Source organism: Ornithorhynchus anatinus, chromosome 18, assembly GCF_004115215.2.
Source record: "Ornithorhynchus anatinus isolate Pmale09 chromosome 18, mOrnAna1.pri.v4, whole genome shotgun sequence".
Taxonomy (NCBI): Eukaryota; Metazoa; Chordata; class Mammalia; order Monotremata; family Ornithorhynchidae; genus Ornithorhynchus; species Ornithorhynchus anatinus.
The window spans coordinates 1,135,941-1,155,230 of record NC_041745.1 but is presented as its reverse complement, the minus strand read 5'-3'; the positions used below and the strand labels follow the sequence as shown (position 1 = coordinate 1,155,230).

The 19,290-nt window shown below is 56.5% G+C and overlaps 1 protein-coding gene and 1 long non-coding RNA gene across 2 annotated transcripts in view; one reads left to right on the top strand and one right to left on the bottom strand.

The window, feature by feature from the left end:
• The first annotated feature begins 2,629 nt into the window (after positions 1-2,629).
• Positions 2,630-3,610, top strand: LOC114818206. The gene is made up of 2 exons (XR_003766042.2): positions 2,630-2,784; positions 3,063-3,610. It is a non-coding gene; the product is annotated as an uncharacterized LOC114818206 (long non-coding RNA).
• TRABD2B (TraB domain containing 2B) overlaps positions 3,458-19,290 on the bottom strand; it is a 63,222-nt gene continuing 47,389 nt past the window's right edge. Inside the window, exons 5-7 of the mRNA XM_029083017.2 lie at positions 8,260-8,350; positions 6,033-6,305; positions 3,458-3,982 (exon numbers count right to left, since the gene is read on the bottom strand). Of these exons, the coding sequence (XP_028938850.1) occupies positions 3,775-3,982; positions 6,033-6,305; positions 8,260-8,350 (572 nt within the window). The 3' untranslated portion in view covers positions 3,458-3,774. The remainder of the gene's footprint in view (positions 3,983-6,032; positions 6,306-8,259; positions 8,351-19,290) is intronic.

The following is a 19,290-nucleotide window of genomic DNA, read 5'->3' as shown; positions in this document are numbered from 1 at the left end:
TTCGCTGGATCAATGAGTGCGTCAGCCAGGGGGTCTCCATCCTTGTCTCCCCCACCCCGGCCCCCCCACCTCTCTCCGCTCTCATCTCCTGCCACAAGGCGCCGAGGGAGAATCCAGAGGCCATCGCGGTAGCCCCCACCAGCCAGCTCCTCCCTCCCGGCCCGGTTCAGATGGAAATATTATCGCATCTCGACGGGGCGGCTTCCACGGCTGTTGTCTTTGGCCCGTCTTAACAGCCTAAACGGTTGTTTCCAAAAATAAATGGTGGCCCCAGGAAACAGTTCCGGAATGGAAGCGTTCTGTCCGCTCAATTCATTGTGCCTCGACCGCGATTTTGTTTCTGCAGTCTCAGTGTGAACCGGGCTGGGTTTCCAACTCATTCATGCCTGCTGGAAAATTCTTCCCGGCAGAAGCATTTCCACCAAACATTTGGGAGGTTGGTGGTGGGGACGCGAATGTTTTAAAAACATTTTTCCGACCGAAATATTCCTACAGGGACGCGGCCACTGTTTCGCTGCTGCCAACATGCCTTTCGCTTCACGCTGACTTTCTGCCAAGCTCTCTTCCAAGAGCAGTGTTGACAGAGCGCTTTCATAATCTGAACAGGCTGGAGGCAGCTTTCACGAGTCGCTTCTCCCGCTAGCCCTATTTCAATTTCTCAGATGAGGAAACCGGCCCAGAGAGGTCCGGTGACTCGGCCAACGTCACACAGCAAGTTGGTGGGAAATGAATCTGTCAGCAGGGCTCAGGATCCTGGCATAGGAGACTCATCTGTCTTCCCCCTAAAAGCCTCTCCTGCTCCCAACCTTTTCTTTTTTTATGGTATTTGTTAAGCACTTACTATATGTTAAGCATGGTACTAAGCACGGGGATAGATAGACGCTAAACTGGTTGGACAAAGTCCCTGTCCCAGATGGGGCTCAAGGTCTTAATCTCCATTTTACAGATGAGGTAACTGAGGAACAGAGAAGTAACGAGGTTTGCCCAAGATCACCCAGCAGACAAGGGGCAGGGCCAGGATTAGAACCCAGGTCTTCTGGCTCCTGGGCCCGTGCTCTTTCCACTAGGCCACGCTGCTTCTGAAATCCTCTGGGCCTTCAACAGTGCTTGGCACATAGTAAACACCTCTGAGAAGCAGCATGGCTCAGTGGAAAGAGCCCGGGCTTGGGAGTCAGAGGTCATGGGTTCGAATCCCGGCTCTGCCACTTGTCAGCTGTGTGACTGTGGGCAAGTCACTTGACTTCTCTGTGCCTCAGTTATCTCATCGGTAAAATGGGGATTAACCGTGAGCCTCACGTGGGACAACCCGATTACCCTGTCTCTACCCCGGCGCTTAGAACAGCGCTCTGCACATAGTAAGCGCTTAACAAATACCGACATCATGATTATTACCTAACAAACATCTTTATTATTATTATATCCTCAAATAAAAATGGGAATAAGATCATCCTCTTGGACCGTGAGTCCTGAGTCAGACGGGGACTGAGTTCCATCTTCTTCTCTTATACGTACCCCCAAGTACAGGACTCTGCACGCCCAGGCTCCCCTCCTCCTCCGCCAAATTCCCCAAACTCACCTCAGCCGGGGAGACGGATGAGGTGTTTCTGAGCCTCTTCCTGGGGCAGAGGTTCCGTGCGTAGGAGAGACGGAGGGAGACGGAGAGGGGAGAGACAGAGACAGATCAAGAGACACTCCTCAGGTAAACCAGCTGTACAGTTTCAGCAAACACTAAATTCCTCTCCCCGATCTCCTCTGCTTCCAAGCCCCCTCTCCTCCCTTTCCCGTTCCCTCCACTCCTCTCCCTTTCCAGAGCCCTCTGGTCCTCATCAAAGCCGATTCGGACCCCCCGGTCAAGGGTCCGGCCGGGACAGAGATGGGTGGCAGGAAGCCGGGTCCATCAGGAAGAGCCCGGGCCGTCGGGTGACCCGGGTCCGCCTCTCGACTCCCCTGGGATTGAGGCCCAGTGGAAAAAGCACGGGCCTGGGAGTCGGAGGACGTGGGTTCTAAACCCAGCTCTGCCACGTGTCTGCTGTGAGACCTTGGGCGAATCACTTCACTTCTCTGGGCCTCAGTTCCCTCATCTATAAGATGGGGATTGAGACTGTGAGCCCCACGGGAGACAGGGACCGTGTCCAACGTGATTACCTTGTATCTACCCCACTGCTTAGAAAAGTGCTTGGCACATAGTAAGCACTTAATAAGTACCACAATTATTATTATTATTATCCCTGTTCTCCCTCTCTCCTAGAACATGAATGCTGTTTGGGGCAGGGACTGTATCAGAGAAACTGTAAGAGAAGCAGCGTGGCTTAGTGGAAAGAACACGGGCTTGGGAGTCACGGGTTTTACTCCCGGCTCCTTATCAGCTGTGTGACCTTGGGCGAGTCGCTTCACTGCCCAGTTGATGGGCAAGATGGCCCGAGACAGCCTTGGGGCCACCCTGGCATTTAATTGGTGGTCCTGGAGGCCCCCAACTGACTCCAGCTTCCTAGAGTTTCCCCCACCCCCAATCCAAACCAGCTAGGTTTGCCCTGCGATGGGTCTCCAAGGGCAACTGGTCTCCAGGAGCAACTGTCTCCCTGGGTGATTGGTTTCCATGGGTGGCTGGTTTCTAAGGGCAACTGGTCTCCATGGGCAACTGGTGTCCAAGGGGGACTGGCCTCCATGGGCAACTGGTCTCATGGGCAGCTGGTCTCCACGGGCAACGGGTCTCCATGGATGATTGGTCTCCACGGGCAACTGGTCTCCACGGGAGGCTGGTCTCTCTCGGCATCGGGTCTCCAGGTGCAGGTTTTCCCTCTTAACCTCTGTGCTAAGGATCATCGTGTCCCTGGTCTGTTCTGCCACCCTCGGGTGGGCAGAAGCGAAAAAGGTGCTGGGCCCAAATGGTCAGAGGTGTCAGCATCGTGGAGCCAGGATCAGGCCCTCAATTAACTTCCCCTCGTCGTCCTCCTCTTCCTCTCAACCAAACAGATTCGCACCATCCTGCCCCCTTCCCTATCCGCCCCCACCCCCCAGGACCCCGAGGACTCCGAGCCACTTCACTGACCTCTCCCTCCCAGGTCAACTGAGTCACCGGTCAGGGCAACGGCCTGGAGTCAGAGCCGGCCTGAGGCCGTGTGACTTCCCCGGGGGTCCCCAAGAAGCCAATCGCAATCTGGTGGACACTGAAGGTATGCAGACAACAGCAAAGATTTACAGAAACATTTACTCGTCCTCCTGCATTCCCCACCCCCGAGGGGCTGCAGGGAATGGTCGGGGAGTGGGGCGTGGGATGACTGGGTCCCGCGGGCTCCCCACCCCGCCCCTCTGGCTGAGACCCAACAGGCAAGTGCCGTCGGGGACGAGAAGGACAGTCCACCCCTCTCTCCCGGGCAGAGCCCCCTCCGGCCTCATCTCGGCCAGAGAGGCCTTGAGGGCAAAGGTCGGCGCAAAGACTGAACGCGGAACTGACACGTTCGGTCGTCGCTCCTGTTTAATACGGGGGCTATGAACATATACATCGTAAAAATAAGTTCATTGGCGGAATAAATACACTTTCTGAATATGAACACATATCTTACAGAGCCCCATAGCACTATGGGAAATAAAGACCCTTCTACAAAAAGAAGATGAAGTCAGTGTTACGATAAAGCTTTAGAGATTCGGAAACGGGGCCGGGCGGAGAGGCCGACGGCGACGACCTCTCCCCCATCCTCGGAGACGAGTCCCGGAAAACCAGGATTCTTAAGGTGTCTCGGTCCAGTGGGGGGAACTGGGAAGGGGAGGGGGCGGTCAGGACAACCGGAGGAGGTGCAGGAGGCAGGCGGCCACGGCAGCGGCGGCCGAGAGGGGCCACGGAGAGTCCCGGGGAGCCGAGCTCGTCGGGGGGCCGGGCGGGGCGGGACGGGGCCGCTGGTCCAGTTCGTTGGTGAACCTCACTGGGGGCCTGACCGTCTCGTAGCCGGGGGTGTTCTTGGCCGGGGGCGCTGACGTCGTGGTGCTGGAAGGAGAAGGAGTGGAACGTGAAATTGAATTGTCATAATAATGATGATAATAACGGTGGTATTTGTTAAGTGCTTACCGTGTGCCAGGCCCTGTACTCAGCGCTGGGGTGGATACAAGCAGATCGGGTTGGACACTGTCCCTGTCCCACTTGGGACTCCCAGTCTTAATCCCCATTTTATAGACGAGGTAACTGAGGCCCATAGAATGCCCAAAGCCACACGGCAGACAAGTCGCGGAGACGGGATTAGAACCCCGGGCCTTTTGACACCCAGGCCCGTGCTCTACCCACTAAGCCACCCAGTCTGTATCTCCTGGGGCGGGGGGAGGGGAGCAGCCCCCTCACACACCACCACAGGCCCCAGTCAGGGGGCACGTAGAGCAGAGAGAGAAATCTGGGCAAGAGGGGAAACCGGGCACCCAATCTAACGTACCGGGTACCCACTGAGTTCAAGGCTCTGAACTGAGTGCCTGGGAAAGTGACCCCAATTCCCTGCCCCCAAGGTGCGAATAATCTAATGGGGTTGATTGGTCGATAGTCAGTCACTCTCGATTCAGAGCCTTCCCTCCCCCTCTCCCAATTCATCAATGATATGTACCGAGTGCTTAGGAGAGAGCACCAGCAGCAAGACATCTGCACTGTGCCCTCCATGAGTTTACAGTCTGATGAGGGATGGCCTGTGCTGGGACACTGGGGGAGAGTCGCGGGGGGGAGGGAGAGCGCAGAGTCAGGGGGAGGGGAGAGTCAGGGGTCTGGGATGGTCCTCGCAAAGTCACCTGGGGAGAGTCGGGGTGGAGAGAGAAGAGTCAAAGGGCATCGGATGGTCCGTGTTGGGTCACTGGAGAGTCAAGGATGGAGAGAGGAGAGTCAGGATGTTGTCAGGATGCCGGGTCACTAGGGAGAGTCAGGAATGGAGAGGGAAGTCTGGGGGGTGGGTCGGCTCACGCTGGGTCACGGGAGGAGAGTCAGGAATGGAGAGAGGAGAGTCAGGAGTGTCGGACTGTCCATCCCCGACCACGAGGACGAGTGTCAAGCAGGGCGACCCGTTCTCGGTTCTTCCCAGGATCACGGGACCCCTGCGGGAGAGGGCCCCTGGATCGGAATGAGCCGTGGCTGACCCAGCAAAGGCATTTTTACAGTCTCAGCTAACGCAAATTTGAAGTGACTTTTCCACACTGAATTTCATCATCCAATTGGGAGGTCCTGGGTGAAGCCCCTTTGATGACTTCACGCTGCAAAAATCTTTCCCCATTCGTTTTCTGCCTTCGCCTCTGGCACAGTTTCCAAAAGGAAACAAAGTCGGGCCCTCGCCCTGCTCCCGGCTCTCGGGCCAAAAGCTCGTTTGATCCCACTCGGATCCTGGGGAGGAGGCTCCCCATTGGACCCTTACTTCTTCGTCGCCAGATATTTTCCGTGTGAATGTGCTTTTTTCCGACATCACAGGGACTGCGGCCCCGCCCGCACGGTGGGAGTTCAACTGGGGCTGGGCGAGTCACGGATGGGCAAGGGAGAAAGACAGAGACAGAAAGACCGAGACAGAGGGGGAGAGTAAGAGTTAGAAAGAGACAGAGACACAGAGAGACAGAGGATCCCAGCCTCCCCAACCTCCTCTCCAGTCCCCACCATCCCAGTCCCCCTCCCTCCAGTCAATCGATAGTTTTTACGGAGCACTTACAGTGTGCAGAGCACTGTACTAAGCAGCTTAAGGGAGTACAATAGACTCTCACGTTCCCTGTCCACTCGAGACTATAAGCTCGTCTCTAGACTGGAAGTTCACTGTGGGCAGGGAGTGTATCTGTTTAATGTTGAATAGTACTCTCCCAAGCACTTAGTACAGTGCTCTGCACGCAGTAAAGCGCTCAATAAATACGACCGAATGAATGGATGAATGAGTGAATGAGTTTACGGTCCAGAATAAGCTCCAGCCCCTCGCCTCCCCGTCTCCATCTTCTCCAGCCCCCTCCTCCCTCACCCCTTCCTCCCCGGCCCCTCCTCTCCAACCCCCCGCCTGCAGTAGGCGCCCGGTCCGGGCTGTGTGGGCACAGACCTGTCGTCGATGCGCACCCACAGGTCGTTGAAGTGGCGCGGGCGGGGGTGGTTGGGTGGCTTTGGGGGCCACTTCTTCTGCCGGCCGAACTCCTGCAGCTGGCTGATGCTGTCGGGGAGCAGGAGGGGCGGCGGCAAGGCGGGGTCCCTGTCGGCCGCGGGGGGGGTGGGCGAGGGGGGCGGGGCGGGGCCGGCGGCCTGGAGCGCGGGGGTCACCGACACGGAGGCTTCGGCGGGTGGCAGAGGCGGCGGGTCCGTGTCTGGGGCTGCTGAGCTGGAAGACCAGAGGGGAACCGTCAGCTGTTAGGGTGTGGGGGGGGGGGGGTGAGGAGGGGAGAGGGATTTTAAAAGTGGGGGGACCCAGACTCACCTCATCCGCTACTCACGACAACCGTCACAGGTGGAGGGGGCGGCCCCCTCCAGTCCTTTTCTGTGGCTCAGAGATCCCTGCGAGACCCCTGGGCACTTGCTGCGTGCAGCGCACAGTACTCGATGCCTACTGCGTGCAGAGCACTTGTTCTGGTCACCTACTCTGCGCAGAGCGCTATACTGGGTACCTCCTGGGTGCAGAGCCCCGTACTGGGCACCTCCTGGTCGCCGAGCACTGTACTGGGTGCCCACCACGCGCTGAGTGCAACATAACCAGGCCGAAGCGTTCGGCTCGATTTCCCGCCCTCCATTTCCTGTGTTTGGAAATGGGAGATCAATGGATGTGGGAACCAAGCAGGGGGCTCCGGTGGTGGGGGAGGGTGGAGCGCTGGGGAGGGAGGGTCTAGAGGGCCGTTCCGGCAGCCTCCCCAGCCCCCCTAAGGCTGGACGTCCGGGCCGTAAAGGTCCGGACGACTTAACGAGAGAGAGGGGCACTCCTTGGGAGCGATCCCGGGCCCCCGCCGTCACTGGAGACTCGGCTACCGAGGCCGCAGACGCTCCAATCTGCTTCCCATTTCCTGAGGATTGGGTTTCCGACTCCGACAGAAGTTAGATTTATCCGGGTCCACCCGAGGGAAGACGTTCCAGCTCCGGATCCTTCCCTCGTCCGCTCCGCCCGGGCCGTGGGTGGACCCACCCGCGCTTTGCCCCGGTCTACACGGCCTCCAGCCCTGAAAGCCGGTGCCTGGTTCCTCCCGACCCGAGAGGGGCACGTGCCAAGACGGGGCAGTGAGGGGAAGCAGCTGGGATGAGGAATTGGCTGTTAAATGAGTTCTACTTGCGCGCAGGAGGAACAGCTGCTGGGGAGAAGGCTGGGGGCAGTACCACGCTGGTGCCCGTTTGGCACCCAGGACAGTGCTCTGCACACAGTAGGTGCCCAGTCTACCCTCTGCACATAGTAGGCTACCAGTACAGTGTTCCGCACCAAGATGGTGCCCAACACAGCACTCTGCAAATAGTAGACATCCAGTGCAGCGGTAGGCAGCCCCCTGCACACATCAGGTTCCCAGTCCATCTCACTTTGGGCCTGCGTGTCTCTTTCTCCCCCGTCTCTACGTGCTCTGTCTCTCCCTGTCTCTCTGTGCGCTCCGTCTCTCCCTGTCTCCGATTCTTTCCTCCACCTGGACCCCACGGCCCCTACCCCCGTGGTTTCCTCAGGCCAGGCGAGGTCTGCTCCGGCAGCTGCCGGGAGCATAATTCAAACCAGCCGGAGGAAAGGGGTGGCCCAGGAAGCACCTGTGTCCAGCCGGGCCTTCCTATTGTTCGGGAATTCTCAGAATCTCCTCCGCCCACCCCCCGCGGTCCTCGCCATCGGTCTGCAGCCGGAGCCACCGCTCCACACCGGGCTCCTGGGACTCACTATCAAGAGCCCTGGCCGGCTAAAGCGTTGAGGGGGAGGGGGGCAAGCGCAGGCCAGAGCCTGCCCCGTGCCGTTGAGGGGGACGCCTCCCCTCCTCCCACCCCCTGCCGGCTGGGCACAGGTGCGGCCGGCAAGAACGGTGTTCGATCTTCAAGGTCCACAATGCTTGAGCCCTGGGGTGGGGGAGGTTGGGGGCCGCGTGGTTGAATGCCCCTCCAGGGACCACCCGCCCCTGTCATTCGGCACAGGACTCATTTGAACAGCGCCAACGAGAAGGGCTGGGAGGGGGCAGTCAAAGGGATGGGAAATAGACTGGGGAAAATGGGCCGGGGGGTCTACGTCAGAGGATGGAGAAGGAGTCTCTCACGGGAGTGGGGCAAACTCGGACCCCCGCCCACCCTCCCCCAGCCAGGGCCCCTGCCCGCGGGTACCAACTTACTGGGGAACCGGGCTCCCCGCGGGGGTGTGTTCCACCTCGAACCCCGCCTGCCGGAGCACGTCAATAACCGTGTGATTGCCCAGGAAGTGCCCTGTGAGGCAGAGAGAATAATAATGATGATGGTATTTGTTAAGCGCTAACTCTGCGCCAAGCACTGTTCTAAGCGCTGGGATAGATTCAAGGTAATCAGGTTGACCCAGTCCCTGGCCCACGTGGGGCTCACAGACTTAATTCCCATGTACAGAAGAGAAAACGTGCATCCCAACCCCCACCCCATCCCACCTATGACCTCCCACGACCCGCCCTCTCCGGACCACTTGCCCCCTTTACACCCACCGCCTCCCGGGACCTGCCACCCCCTGCAACCTCCCCCCAAACCCCAAGACCCTCCCATCTTTTGGGGGGGCCACCGGGACAGACGACCAAGCCCCAGCCCCTGGACTCCTCTCCGGCTCCAGACCGGGGCCGGGGAGGAAAAGGCGCGGGGAGAGAGACGGGGAGAGGGGGATCGTCTCTCCGTGATCCTAATTGACTGTGACAGTTGCTGAAAGTCGAGGCTGGGGGGTCACGGGCTCTCCCGCAGAGGGGCTGTCTGAGAAACACAGAGAGGGGAGCGGCCGCAGGGGTGGGGGTGGGGGGAACCCCGTCAGATCTACCAGGAGCCTCCGACTGGAATCCTATCCGCAGCCCGGCCCCTCGGACGCTCCCCGCTGTCATCCGCCCCTCGGAAAGAAAAATCAGCCTCCAGCGGGCTGGGGGAAGAGCAGCAGCAGCTGGATAACTGTCCGGTGCGTCCTCGGGGCCCAGCATGGTGCTAAGCACTTTGGTTGGTGCAAGGTGATCAGATCGGACACCGTCCCCGCTCCGCATGGGGTTCGTGGCCTAAGGAGGCGGGAGACCGTGGATGGTCCCCCGATTTCACAGATAATTGGAGGCCCGGACAGGTTCGGTGACTGACTCACGATCGCATGGCGGATGGGATTAGAAACTGGGTCCCTGGACTCCCCCTTCCCCTGGGCAATGCCACTTCCCCAACTCCATCCGGAGAACCGGGGAGCAGAGCTCAGACGGGGGGGGCCCGGAAGTAGATCTGAGGCTCCCCGATTCTCACTGTCCCATGGAGGAAGTGGCCCAGGGACCTAGAAGCAGCACGGCTCAGTGGAAAGAGCACGGGCTTGGGAGTCAGAGGTCGTGGGTTCTAATCCCGGCTCCGCCACTTATCAGCTGTGTGACTGTGGGAACGTCACTTCACTTCTGTGTGCCTCAGTGACCTCATCTGGAAAATGGGGATTAAGACTGTGCGCCCCAAGTGGGACAACCTCATTACCTCGTATCTACCCAGCGCTTACAACAGTGCTTGGCACATATTAAGCGCTTAACAAACACCAAAATTATTAAATTATTATCACTGTACCGTGCGAGGCCGGAGGGGGTGGGGGCGAGGATGGGTGAGGCCGGAGGGGGCCGGAGGGCGAGGCTGGGCAGTGTAGCATCGTCGTACCTTGACTATTGCCCCTCCCGCCCCGGCCCATTTAATCTGGTGCTGCGGGTGTGGGGATGCCCTCTCTGAATCCCCCCGACCCCAGTAACCCTTTCCAAACGGGTCCAGGCGGGTCCCTGTGGGGGATCCGGGTCTGGGGGTGGGTTTTTCCTCCCTGCCTAGGCCAATCCCCAGAAGGTCCAAGGTCAGCTCAGAGGCCTCTGCCCACGGAACCCTTGGGCCTACCCTGTATCCACCCCAGCGCTTAGAACAGTGCTCTGCACATAGTAAGCGCTTAACAAATACCAACATTATTATTATTAATTATTCTTTTATTATTACTGAGGGCAGGCCGGCCCGCCCCACCCGCTGGCCACTAGGTGTCACTCTTGCAGCACAGGCTGGGAGTCCACCCGGGCCAAGGACCTACACTCTCTGCGACACTCTCAGGCCTGCCGAGCCTCGAGGCTACCTGGGAACCCGTTATGGCTCTGGCTTGGGGTGGGAGGGGGCAGGATGGGGCCGAGAGATGCCCACGGCCCTCCAAGGGCCTGCAAGGAACAGGGTGGCCCAGCGGATAAAGCCTGGGAGGCAGAAGGACTTGCGGTCTAATCCTAATAATAATAATGTTGGTGTTTGTTAAGCGCTTACTATGTGCCGAGCACTGTTCTAAGCGCTGGGGTAGACACAGGGGAATCAGGATGTCCCACGTGGGGCTCACGGTCTTAATCCCCATTTTACAGATGAGGCCACTGAGGCCCAGAGAAGTGAAGTGACTTGCCCACAGTCACACGGCTGACAGGTGGCCGAGCTGGGATTCGAAGTCATGACCTCTGACTCCAAAGCCCGTGCTCTTTCCACTGAGCCACGCTGCTTCTCTGGTGGCTCCACCATCTGCTGGGTGATCTTGGGCAAGTCACTTCACTTCTCTGGGCCTCCGTGACCTCATCTGCAAAATGGGGATTAAAGACTGTGAACCCCAAGGGGGACGGGGACTGTGTATCTACCCCCACCGCTTAGAACTGTCGATTAATAATAATAATAATAATGATGTTGGTATTGGTTAAGCGCTTACTACGGGCAGAGCACTGTTCTAAGCGCTGGGGTAGACATAGGGGAATCAGGTTATCCCACATGGGGCTCCCAGTCTTAATCCCCATTTTACAGATGAGGTAACTGAGGCCCAGAGAAGTGAAGTGACTTGCCCACAGTCACACAGCTGACAAGTGGCAGAGCTTGTATTAGATTAGATTAGACCGTAAGCCCGTCAAAGGGCAGGGACTGTCTCTGTTGCCGACTTGTTCATTCCAAGCGCTTAGTACGGTGCTCTGCACATAGTAAGCGCTCAATAAATACTATTGAATGAATGAACCGTGCCTGGCACATAGTAAGGGCTTAAATGCCATTAAAAAAAAAAAAAAAATGATGGCGGGCCGCAGCCACCCGACAGAGGCTCCAGTCTCTAAATTCCTTGTGGGCAGGGATTCTCTCTGTCAGCCTCTGTTGTATTGGACTCTCCCAGGCGCTTAGTACAGTGCTCTTCACACAGTGAGTGCTCCGTAAACACCACGGTTTGCTCGACTGAAAGGCCCAAGTCCGCATCATTGGCAGCAGTGGGAGTCACACCCACACAGTGTGGCCTTTTCATAAGACCGCTTCCAACTTCCTTTTTGGCGATGAAATGTAGTGGTCGAGGTGGGAGGGCGGGGCGAATAAAGCCCCCTGTAGCCCAAAGGCAACAGAACATCCTCCCCTGGAGATTCTCATTCATTTCCAATCGTATTTATCGAGCGCTTACTGTGTGCAGAGCACTGTACGAAGCGCTTGGAAAGTGCAGTTCGGCAACGGAAAGAGACGATCCCTAGGGCTCACAGTCTAGAAGGGGGAGACGGGCAACAGAACAAAACATCGATACTATCGAAATAGATAAATAGAACCATAGATAAATGCACATCATTAAAAAAATAGAGCAATAAATATGTACCAAGCTATACAAGTGGTGCGGCAAGGGGAAGGGGGTGGAGCAGAGGGAGGGAATGGGGGCAGGGGGGAGGAGGAGCAGAGGGAAAGGGAAAGCTCTCCATGTACAACAGCCACGTGGCTCTCTACTGGATCCTGCTCGGGAATTCTAGGTGGGGCAGGTGGATGGCATTTTGGTCCGAGAGGCCGAAGGGTGACCGGCGGACTGCGAGCGAGTGGGCCCAGAAGAATGGGCTTCTAGTCCCGACTCTGACTGGGCCCGCTGCGTGTCCGCAGGCAAGGTGCTGGACTTCTCTGGGCCTCAGTTTCCCCCTTCTGGAAAATGGAAAGCTCGATCCACGTGGCCCGGGGTTGGCTCGAGGAAGAGGTGGGAGCGGGAAAGGGGTTTTTAATCTCTGATCGGAGGGGACTTGCCTAGTCTGGCTACAGGAAGACGCCCAGAGCCCCTGGGCTTGGTCAGAGCTACTGTGGGCTGCTCCATCAACCAATTAATTAATTAATCAGTCAATCGCATCATTTATTAAGCTCATATTGCTTGCAGAGCACTGTACTGAGCTCTCCGAAGGATTTGGCAGGGTTAATAGACACGATCATGGCCTTCAAGAATCTTGCAATCTAATGGGAATTCAATGGTATTTACTGTCTGCCCCGATAAGAGCAGCGGTGAGAAGCGGCCTAGTGGATAGAGCACGGACCTGGGAGTCAGATGGACCTGGTTTCCAATCCCGACTCTGCCACTTGCCTACCATGTGATCTCGGGCAAGTCACTTCACTTCTCTGTGCCTCAGTGACCTCATCTTGAAAATGGGGACTAAGACTGCAAGCCCTGTGTGGGACAGGGACTGTGTCCGAGCTGATTTGCTTGTAAGCAACCCAGTGCGTAGAACCGTGCCTGGCACCAAGTAAGCGCTTAACCACAGTTACCATTATTTAGCGGCATTAACTGAGCACCCACTGGGGCAAGGGCACTGTACTTGGTATTTGGAAAGCCCAGAATTTGCTATCCACACTGGAGTGCAACTTTAGACTCAAATTCTAAGTGCGCAGAATACTGTACTGAGGGCTTGGGAGAGTACGACTGAATTAGCAGACATGCTCCCTACCCTCACGGAGCTGACAGTCTGCTGTGTGCAGAGCACTGTACTGAACCCTTGGCAGCGTACAACAGTGTTAGTAGGCTAACCACTGTTCTCAAGTGGCTCACAGTCTAACGGGGGAGACAAGCGAATAAGGGGGAACGTGGGCACGGAACGTGCCCGTTTATTGTTGCATTGTACTCTCGCAAGCGCTTAGTACAGTGCCTTGCACCCAGTAAGCGTTCAATAAATATGACTGAATGAATGAACCAGGGAGACGCCAGCCCAGATTGGGCCCGGGCAGCGGTGTTCAATATGCCAGGACCCAGGCCCAACATCACAACATCACATCAGGCAAATAGTGCCTGAAACTACCTTCTTGTCTGGCAGAGTTGACTTTAGGGATTGAATTTCCTTCACTTATGAGATTCTACTTTCTGCTAAATATGAACTATTCATTAAGGCCATAAATAACTCACCATTTAAGCATGTACCATAAAACCGTCAAGGTACGGTCCGTCCCCTGCCCACCCTCCCCCGCCCATTACCCCCACGGGAAAATGGACACCGACTACGGCGACTCCACGGTGCCATCAAACATGAGGTTCTCTGTCCCTTCTCCCCTGATCCCAGCAGGGGTGAAAGATCTAGCCAAGCGGGGGTCTTGGTCTGGAAAGGGAGCGCTGGGTTGGGGCTTCTCTTCATTCATTCAATCGTATTTACTGAGCGCCTACTTTGTGCAGATCACTGTACTGAGTGCTTGGGAGACTACAATATAACAATAAACACATTCCCTGTCCACAACAAACTTACAGTTTAGAGGGGGGAGAACTCTGAGGTTCCCCAAAGTCCACAAAGCAACGGCGGAGGTGGGGAGGGGGGGAAAGGAGCAGCCTGGGGGGTGGTGTTTATGATGCTGTGGATTCAGGTCTCGGTCTGTGTCGAGCACTGGGGCAAGGACAAGACAATCAGACCAGACACAGACCCCGTCATCTGCAGGGCTTCCAGTTGGAGAGGGAGAGAGGTGGGGATCTCCTTATTTTACAGAAGGGGAAACTGAGACCCAGAGAGGGTAAGTGACTGGGCCGAGCTTCCTCGGCAGGCCAGGGGAAGAGCTGGGCCTCCCCGCCCCAGTGTCTGGGGGGCTGGTGGGAGGGGCGGGGGTACCTGGGGTTTCCTACAGGGAGGGACAACTGGGTTTGTTGCTGGGAGTGCTTAGACCCCTCCAACTCCTCACTTCCTCGCTGGGCCGGACCTCAAACCTGTTGGGTGGGAGATTCCCTCTCCTTGGGCCTTCCCCTTCCCGTGGTTATTTTCACTTGCAGTCCCTTCTGCATCCTCGGCTCACCCCTTCCCATCCCCGCCTCTCCCCCGGCGACCCAGCACAGACCATCCAAAACCTCTGACCCTCCCTTCTCTGGTCCCGACTCCCCAGTGACCCAGAACTGAATGTCTAACACTCCTGACGCTCCGTTCTCCACCCTTTACTCTCCCCCGTGAGCCATCGCTGACCGTCCAACACCCCCAACTCTCCCCTCTTCATCTTTGATTCTCTCCCAGTGACCCAGCACCGACCATCCAACACCCCTGACTCTCCCCAGGCACTCAGCACGCACCACGAACACCCCTGACCAGCCCCTCCTCATGCCTGCTTCTTCCTCAGTGATCTGACACGGACCATCCAATGCCCCTCACTTATCTCTCTCCAAGGCTGACTCTCCCTGAGTGACCCAGCACAGTTCATGATGTGATTTTCCCATGAAAAAGACCTTCTTTCAGACTGTATCTCAATATGGGCAGGGAACGTTTCTGCTAATTCTGTCGTACTGTACTCTCGCAAGTACGTAGTACAGTGTTCCGCACAGAGTGCGTATAGAGAAGCAGCGTGGCCTGGTGGACAGAGCACTGGCCTGGGAATCCGAAGGACCTGAGTTCGAATCCCAGCTCTGTCACTTGCCTGCTGTGTGACCTTGGGCAATTCACTCTCTTCCCTATGCCTCAATTACCTCATTTGTAAAGTGGGGATTAAGCCTATGAGCCCCATGTGGGACAGGGAACGTGTCTAACCCGATTTGTCTGTATCCACCCCAGCCCTTAGAACAGTGCCTGGCACATAGTAAGCACTTAACAAATACTACAGTTATTATTATCACATAGTAAGCACTCAATAAATACTCAGTAAATACTCAATAAATTGATTGGTTCGAGAAATCAGTCCGTGTGTTAAAGAATGAGTCCCTGAACCTCCTTCTAGACGGTAAGCTCTTTGTCGGCAGGGAAAGCGTCTGTTTATTGTATTGTATTCTCCCAAGTATTTAGTACAGTGCTCTGCACACGGTAAGCGCTCAATAAGTACGACCGAAGGAATGAATGAACAGGTAAACAGACTTCCCGATCAATCGGTAAATATCTAGAATGAAAGACGAAAAAACAGGCACCCCCTGCAAACACACAGGCTGGAAGATCCACGCCCTCAGAGACGGGAACAGAGACCTGTCCAAGCACAGAGATGGGGGGGGTGTGGGCAGAGAGACACCGAGAGACAGGACCCCCACCAACAAGAAACGGAGAAGCCGGCTGCATGACTCCCGCCGTGCGGGGGGACAGGAAAGCCAGAAATTCCCGGCGTCTGCCCAAGCGAGACGGCTTTGAAGGCAGCGGTGTGCGCTCAGGGCCCCCTCCCCGCCCCCCCGCCCCGGCCGCCTGCCACTGCCCGCTTCCTTCCGAGAGCAGAGGGGCTGTGGTTCCCCGCTCGGCCGCCCCCTCCCCACCAGCGTCGAGGGCCCAGAGAGGACCGGCTCAGCCCGTCCGGACCTCCCCTTCCGGACGGGAACGACGACGAGCGTGCCCGGGCCCCCGCAGCCCCCGGAACGCCCGGCGTCTGCTTCTAATTACCACGGAATCCAGAGACCCCCGCCGACGGCCCCCAGCCCCCGCCCAACTCCCCGGCCGAGCCTTCGGCGGCTGCCCGGGGCCGGTCGTCTCCACCTGCCGGCCGTGACCCCGCACGCGGTGCGGGAGGGACGGCCGGACATCAGTCACACTCCACTCGGACCAGCCACGTCCTCCCGGCCTGACGCGTTCTCGCCGTCCCACTGCTCCGTCCTCAGATCCCCCGTTCCCATCCTAGACACTTACTCACATTCATTCAATCAATCGATTATATTTACTGAGCGCGTACACTGTGCAGACCACTGTACTAAGCGCTCGGGAGAGTACAATATAACAATAAACAGACACGTTCTCTGCCCACAGTGAGCTTATTATGTAGAGACAAGCTTCCATTCTAGGGGTGTGGAAGGAGAACGAGAAGCGGGGCCAGACCCTCGTTCCCCGCCATCGGACCTCCATCGGCCCCGTCTTCTGCGTTGGCCGGGGTGAGGAAATGGCCGAGGCTGTGGCTATTGAACCCTGGGACAGGCTGACCTGGGCAGTGAGAATACTGAAACTCTGCTACTCTAGCCACAGTGCTCCTATTGCTCTAATTTCATTTATCTTCGCCTACGCTTTGATGTCGTTTACCTGTTTCATCTTTTTTTTATTTTAATGGTATTTGTTAAACACTCACTAAGCATCAGGCACCGTTCTAAGCACGGGGGTAGATGCAGGTTGGACAGAGTCCACGTCCCTCATGGGGCTCACGGTCCAGGAAAGTGGGAGATTATGTCCCCAGGTTACAGTTGAGGAAACTGAGGTGCAGAGAAATCGAGTGACCAGCCCAAGGACAAAGAGCAATCAAGTGGTGGAGCCGGTAATAAGAACTCGGGCCCTCTGACTTCCAGGCCCGTGTTTTTTCCACCGAGCCACACGACTTGCCTCTGGGTCTGTCAATGGTCAGTTGGGCATTTACTGGGTGCTTACTGTGCGCAGGGCACTGTACTAAGCGCTTGGGGGAGTACGATATAGCAACAAACAGACACATTCCCTGCCTACAACAAGCTTATAGTCTAGAGAGCTTACAGTCTAGAGGTTGGACTGTAGTCTATGGTCTATAAATCAATAGTGGCCTAGTGGATAGTCCCTTCAATTCTCTGGGACTCAGTTACCTCATCTGTAAAATGGGGATTAGGCTGTGAGCCCCATGGGCACATGGACTGTGTCCAGCCCAATTACCTTCTACCTATGCTAACGCTTAGTGCAATCCCTGGCACGCAGTAAGCGCTTAACAAATACTACTAGGGGAAAAAAAAGGGGAGATGCTACAGGATTTTAGGATCTTGCCAGAGAATAAAAGTTCCAGTAGGGAAATCCCTTGCTCCAGGTGCGAGCCCTTCCAGAAATGGCAGAGGAGGGAGAGGGAATGGGTTTTGCAGAGGGCAGGACCGACGGCTTGAGTTTCCATCGGGAACCAGTCTGACATGGGACTCCCTCTTCCCTTCTACACAGCCCTCTAAAAACCACCTCCTTCTGGAGACCTTCCCTGACTGATCCCACCGCTCTTGCCCTGCCACCTGATTAGCCCGTGCTGGGTCGCCGGGGGCAAGTCAGGGAGAGAGAGATGGGAGTCGGGGGTGTTGGCTAGTCTGTGCCGGGTCACAAGGGGAGAGTCAGGGGTGTTGGAGGGTCTGTGCCGGGTCACTGGGGGAGAGTCAGGGATGGAGAGGGGAGAACTAGGGGTGTCGAATGGCCCGTGCTGGGTCACTGGGGAAGAGTCAGGGATGGAGAGGGGAGAGTCATAGGGGATGGATGATCTATGCTGAATCACTGTGGGAGAGTTGGATGGTCCATCTTAAACGTTGAGGGTGGGTATCTGGGGGGCTGACTAGCACGACACCCTCCCCCGGCCCAGGATCTTGGAAACCCCGTGGAGGAAGACCCCCGGGCTGGTTGGACAGTAGGCCGCTCCAGAAAAGGCAGGGTGCCCGCCTCGAGCTCCCTTCATCCCTTCATCTGGCTCCCTGAGAGGGGAGAGGGCTCTGGTCCCATATTTACGTTCAGTCTGGAATTAATGCAGGGCCTGTCAGACGGCTTTCAAATGCTAATGGTCTTGGCCAGGGAGAGCTCGGGGCCGGTGGGGTGGCGTGGGGTGGGGGGGGGGTGGGAGTTCAGAACTTCGCACTCGCTTCCTCGGGTCCCGGCAGGGGAAGCAGGTCGGGAAGCAGGCAGGGAGACGAGGACGACGAGAAGCAGAATGGCGTAGCGGATAGAGCACGGGCCTGGGAGTCAGACGGTCGTGGGTTCTAAACCCAGCTCTGCCACTTGTCTGCTGTGGGACCTTGAAGTCACGTCACTTCTCTGGGCCTCAGTGACCTCATCTGTAAAATGGGGATTGAGGCTTGGGAGCCTCATGAGGGACAAGGGCTGTGTCCAACCTGATTAGCTTGTATAATAATTATGGTGTTCGTGGGAGAGCAGTCAGAGTTCAGCCCCGAAAGAGATTCCATCTGGATCGTTGGGAAGGAAACACAACATATCTTGTTTTCCCGGGTTGGAAAGAGCTTTGCTTTTCAAAGCACATCGCTCTCCTCCTCCTCTCAGATTGGACGCCTTGTCCTGCTCTGGCCCCAGTGACCCGGGCGCGGGATCGGATAAACTCCAGGGTGATGCAAGATGGGAATTGTCCCTCCTGGGGCAACAAACAGCTGCGTGGCTTCAAGAGACGTCGGACAGGACCACTCCTCATGCACCCTGGCAGGGCAGAAAAGCCCTCTGGTCACCCGGGGGAGGTTTGGGGCATTAAAGTGGCGTTTTAATCATCATCGTCATCATCATCATCCTCAGCATTGTGGTATTTGCTAAGCACTTACTATGTGCCAGGCTCTGTACTAAGTGCTGCGGTGGATCCAAGCATATCAGTTTGAACATAGCCCATATCCAACAGGCTCCCAGTCTCAATCCCCATTTTACAAAGGAGGTGATTAAGGCCCAGAGAAATGAAGCGACACGCCCAGGGTCACACAGCGGACAAGCGGTGGAGCCGGGATTCGCCACACCCACTTTTTAAGAAAAAAAATCATCATCAATGGCGTTAACTGAATGCTGTGGGCAGAGCACTATACTATATGCTTGGAAGAGAAAAGCACAACAGTGATGGCAGACAAACCCCCTGCCCACAACGAGCTTATGGTTTAGACGATATCTGTTCAGCGCTTAGCATGTGCCAGCCCTGGGATAGATTAATAATAACAATAATAATAATGTTGGTATTTGTTAAGCGCTTACTATGTGCCGAACTCTGTTCTAAGCGCCGGGGTAGACACAGGGGAATCAGGTTGTCCCACGTGGGGCTCACAGTCTTAAACCCCATTTTACAGATGAGGTAACTGAGGCACTGAGAAGTTAAGTGACTCGCCCAAAGTCACACAGCTGACAAGTGGCCGAGCCGGGATTCGAACCCATGACCTCTGACTCCAAAGCCCGTGCTCTTTGATTCAAAGTAAATCAGGGTGGACAAAGTGCCTGTCCCACATGGGGCTCACAGTCTAAGGAAGAGGAAGTAGGATTTCTTCCCCATTTTACAGATGAAGTAACCAAGGCATAGAGGAGTTAAGTGAC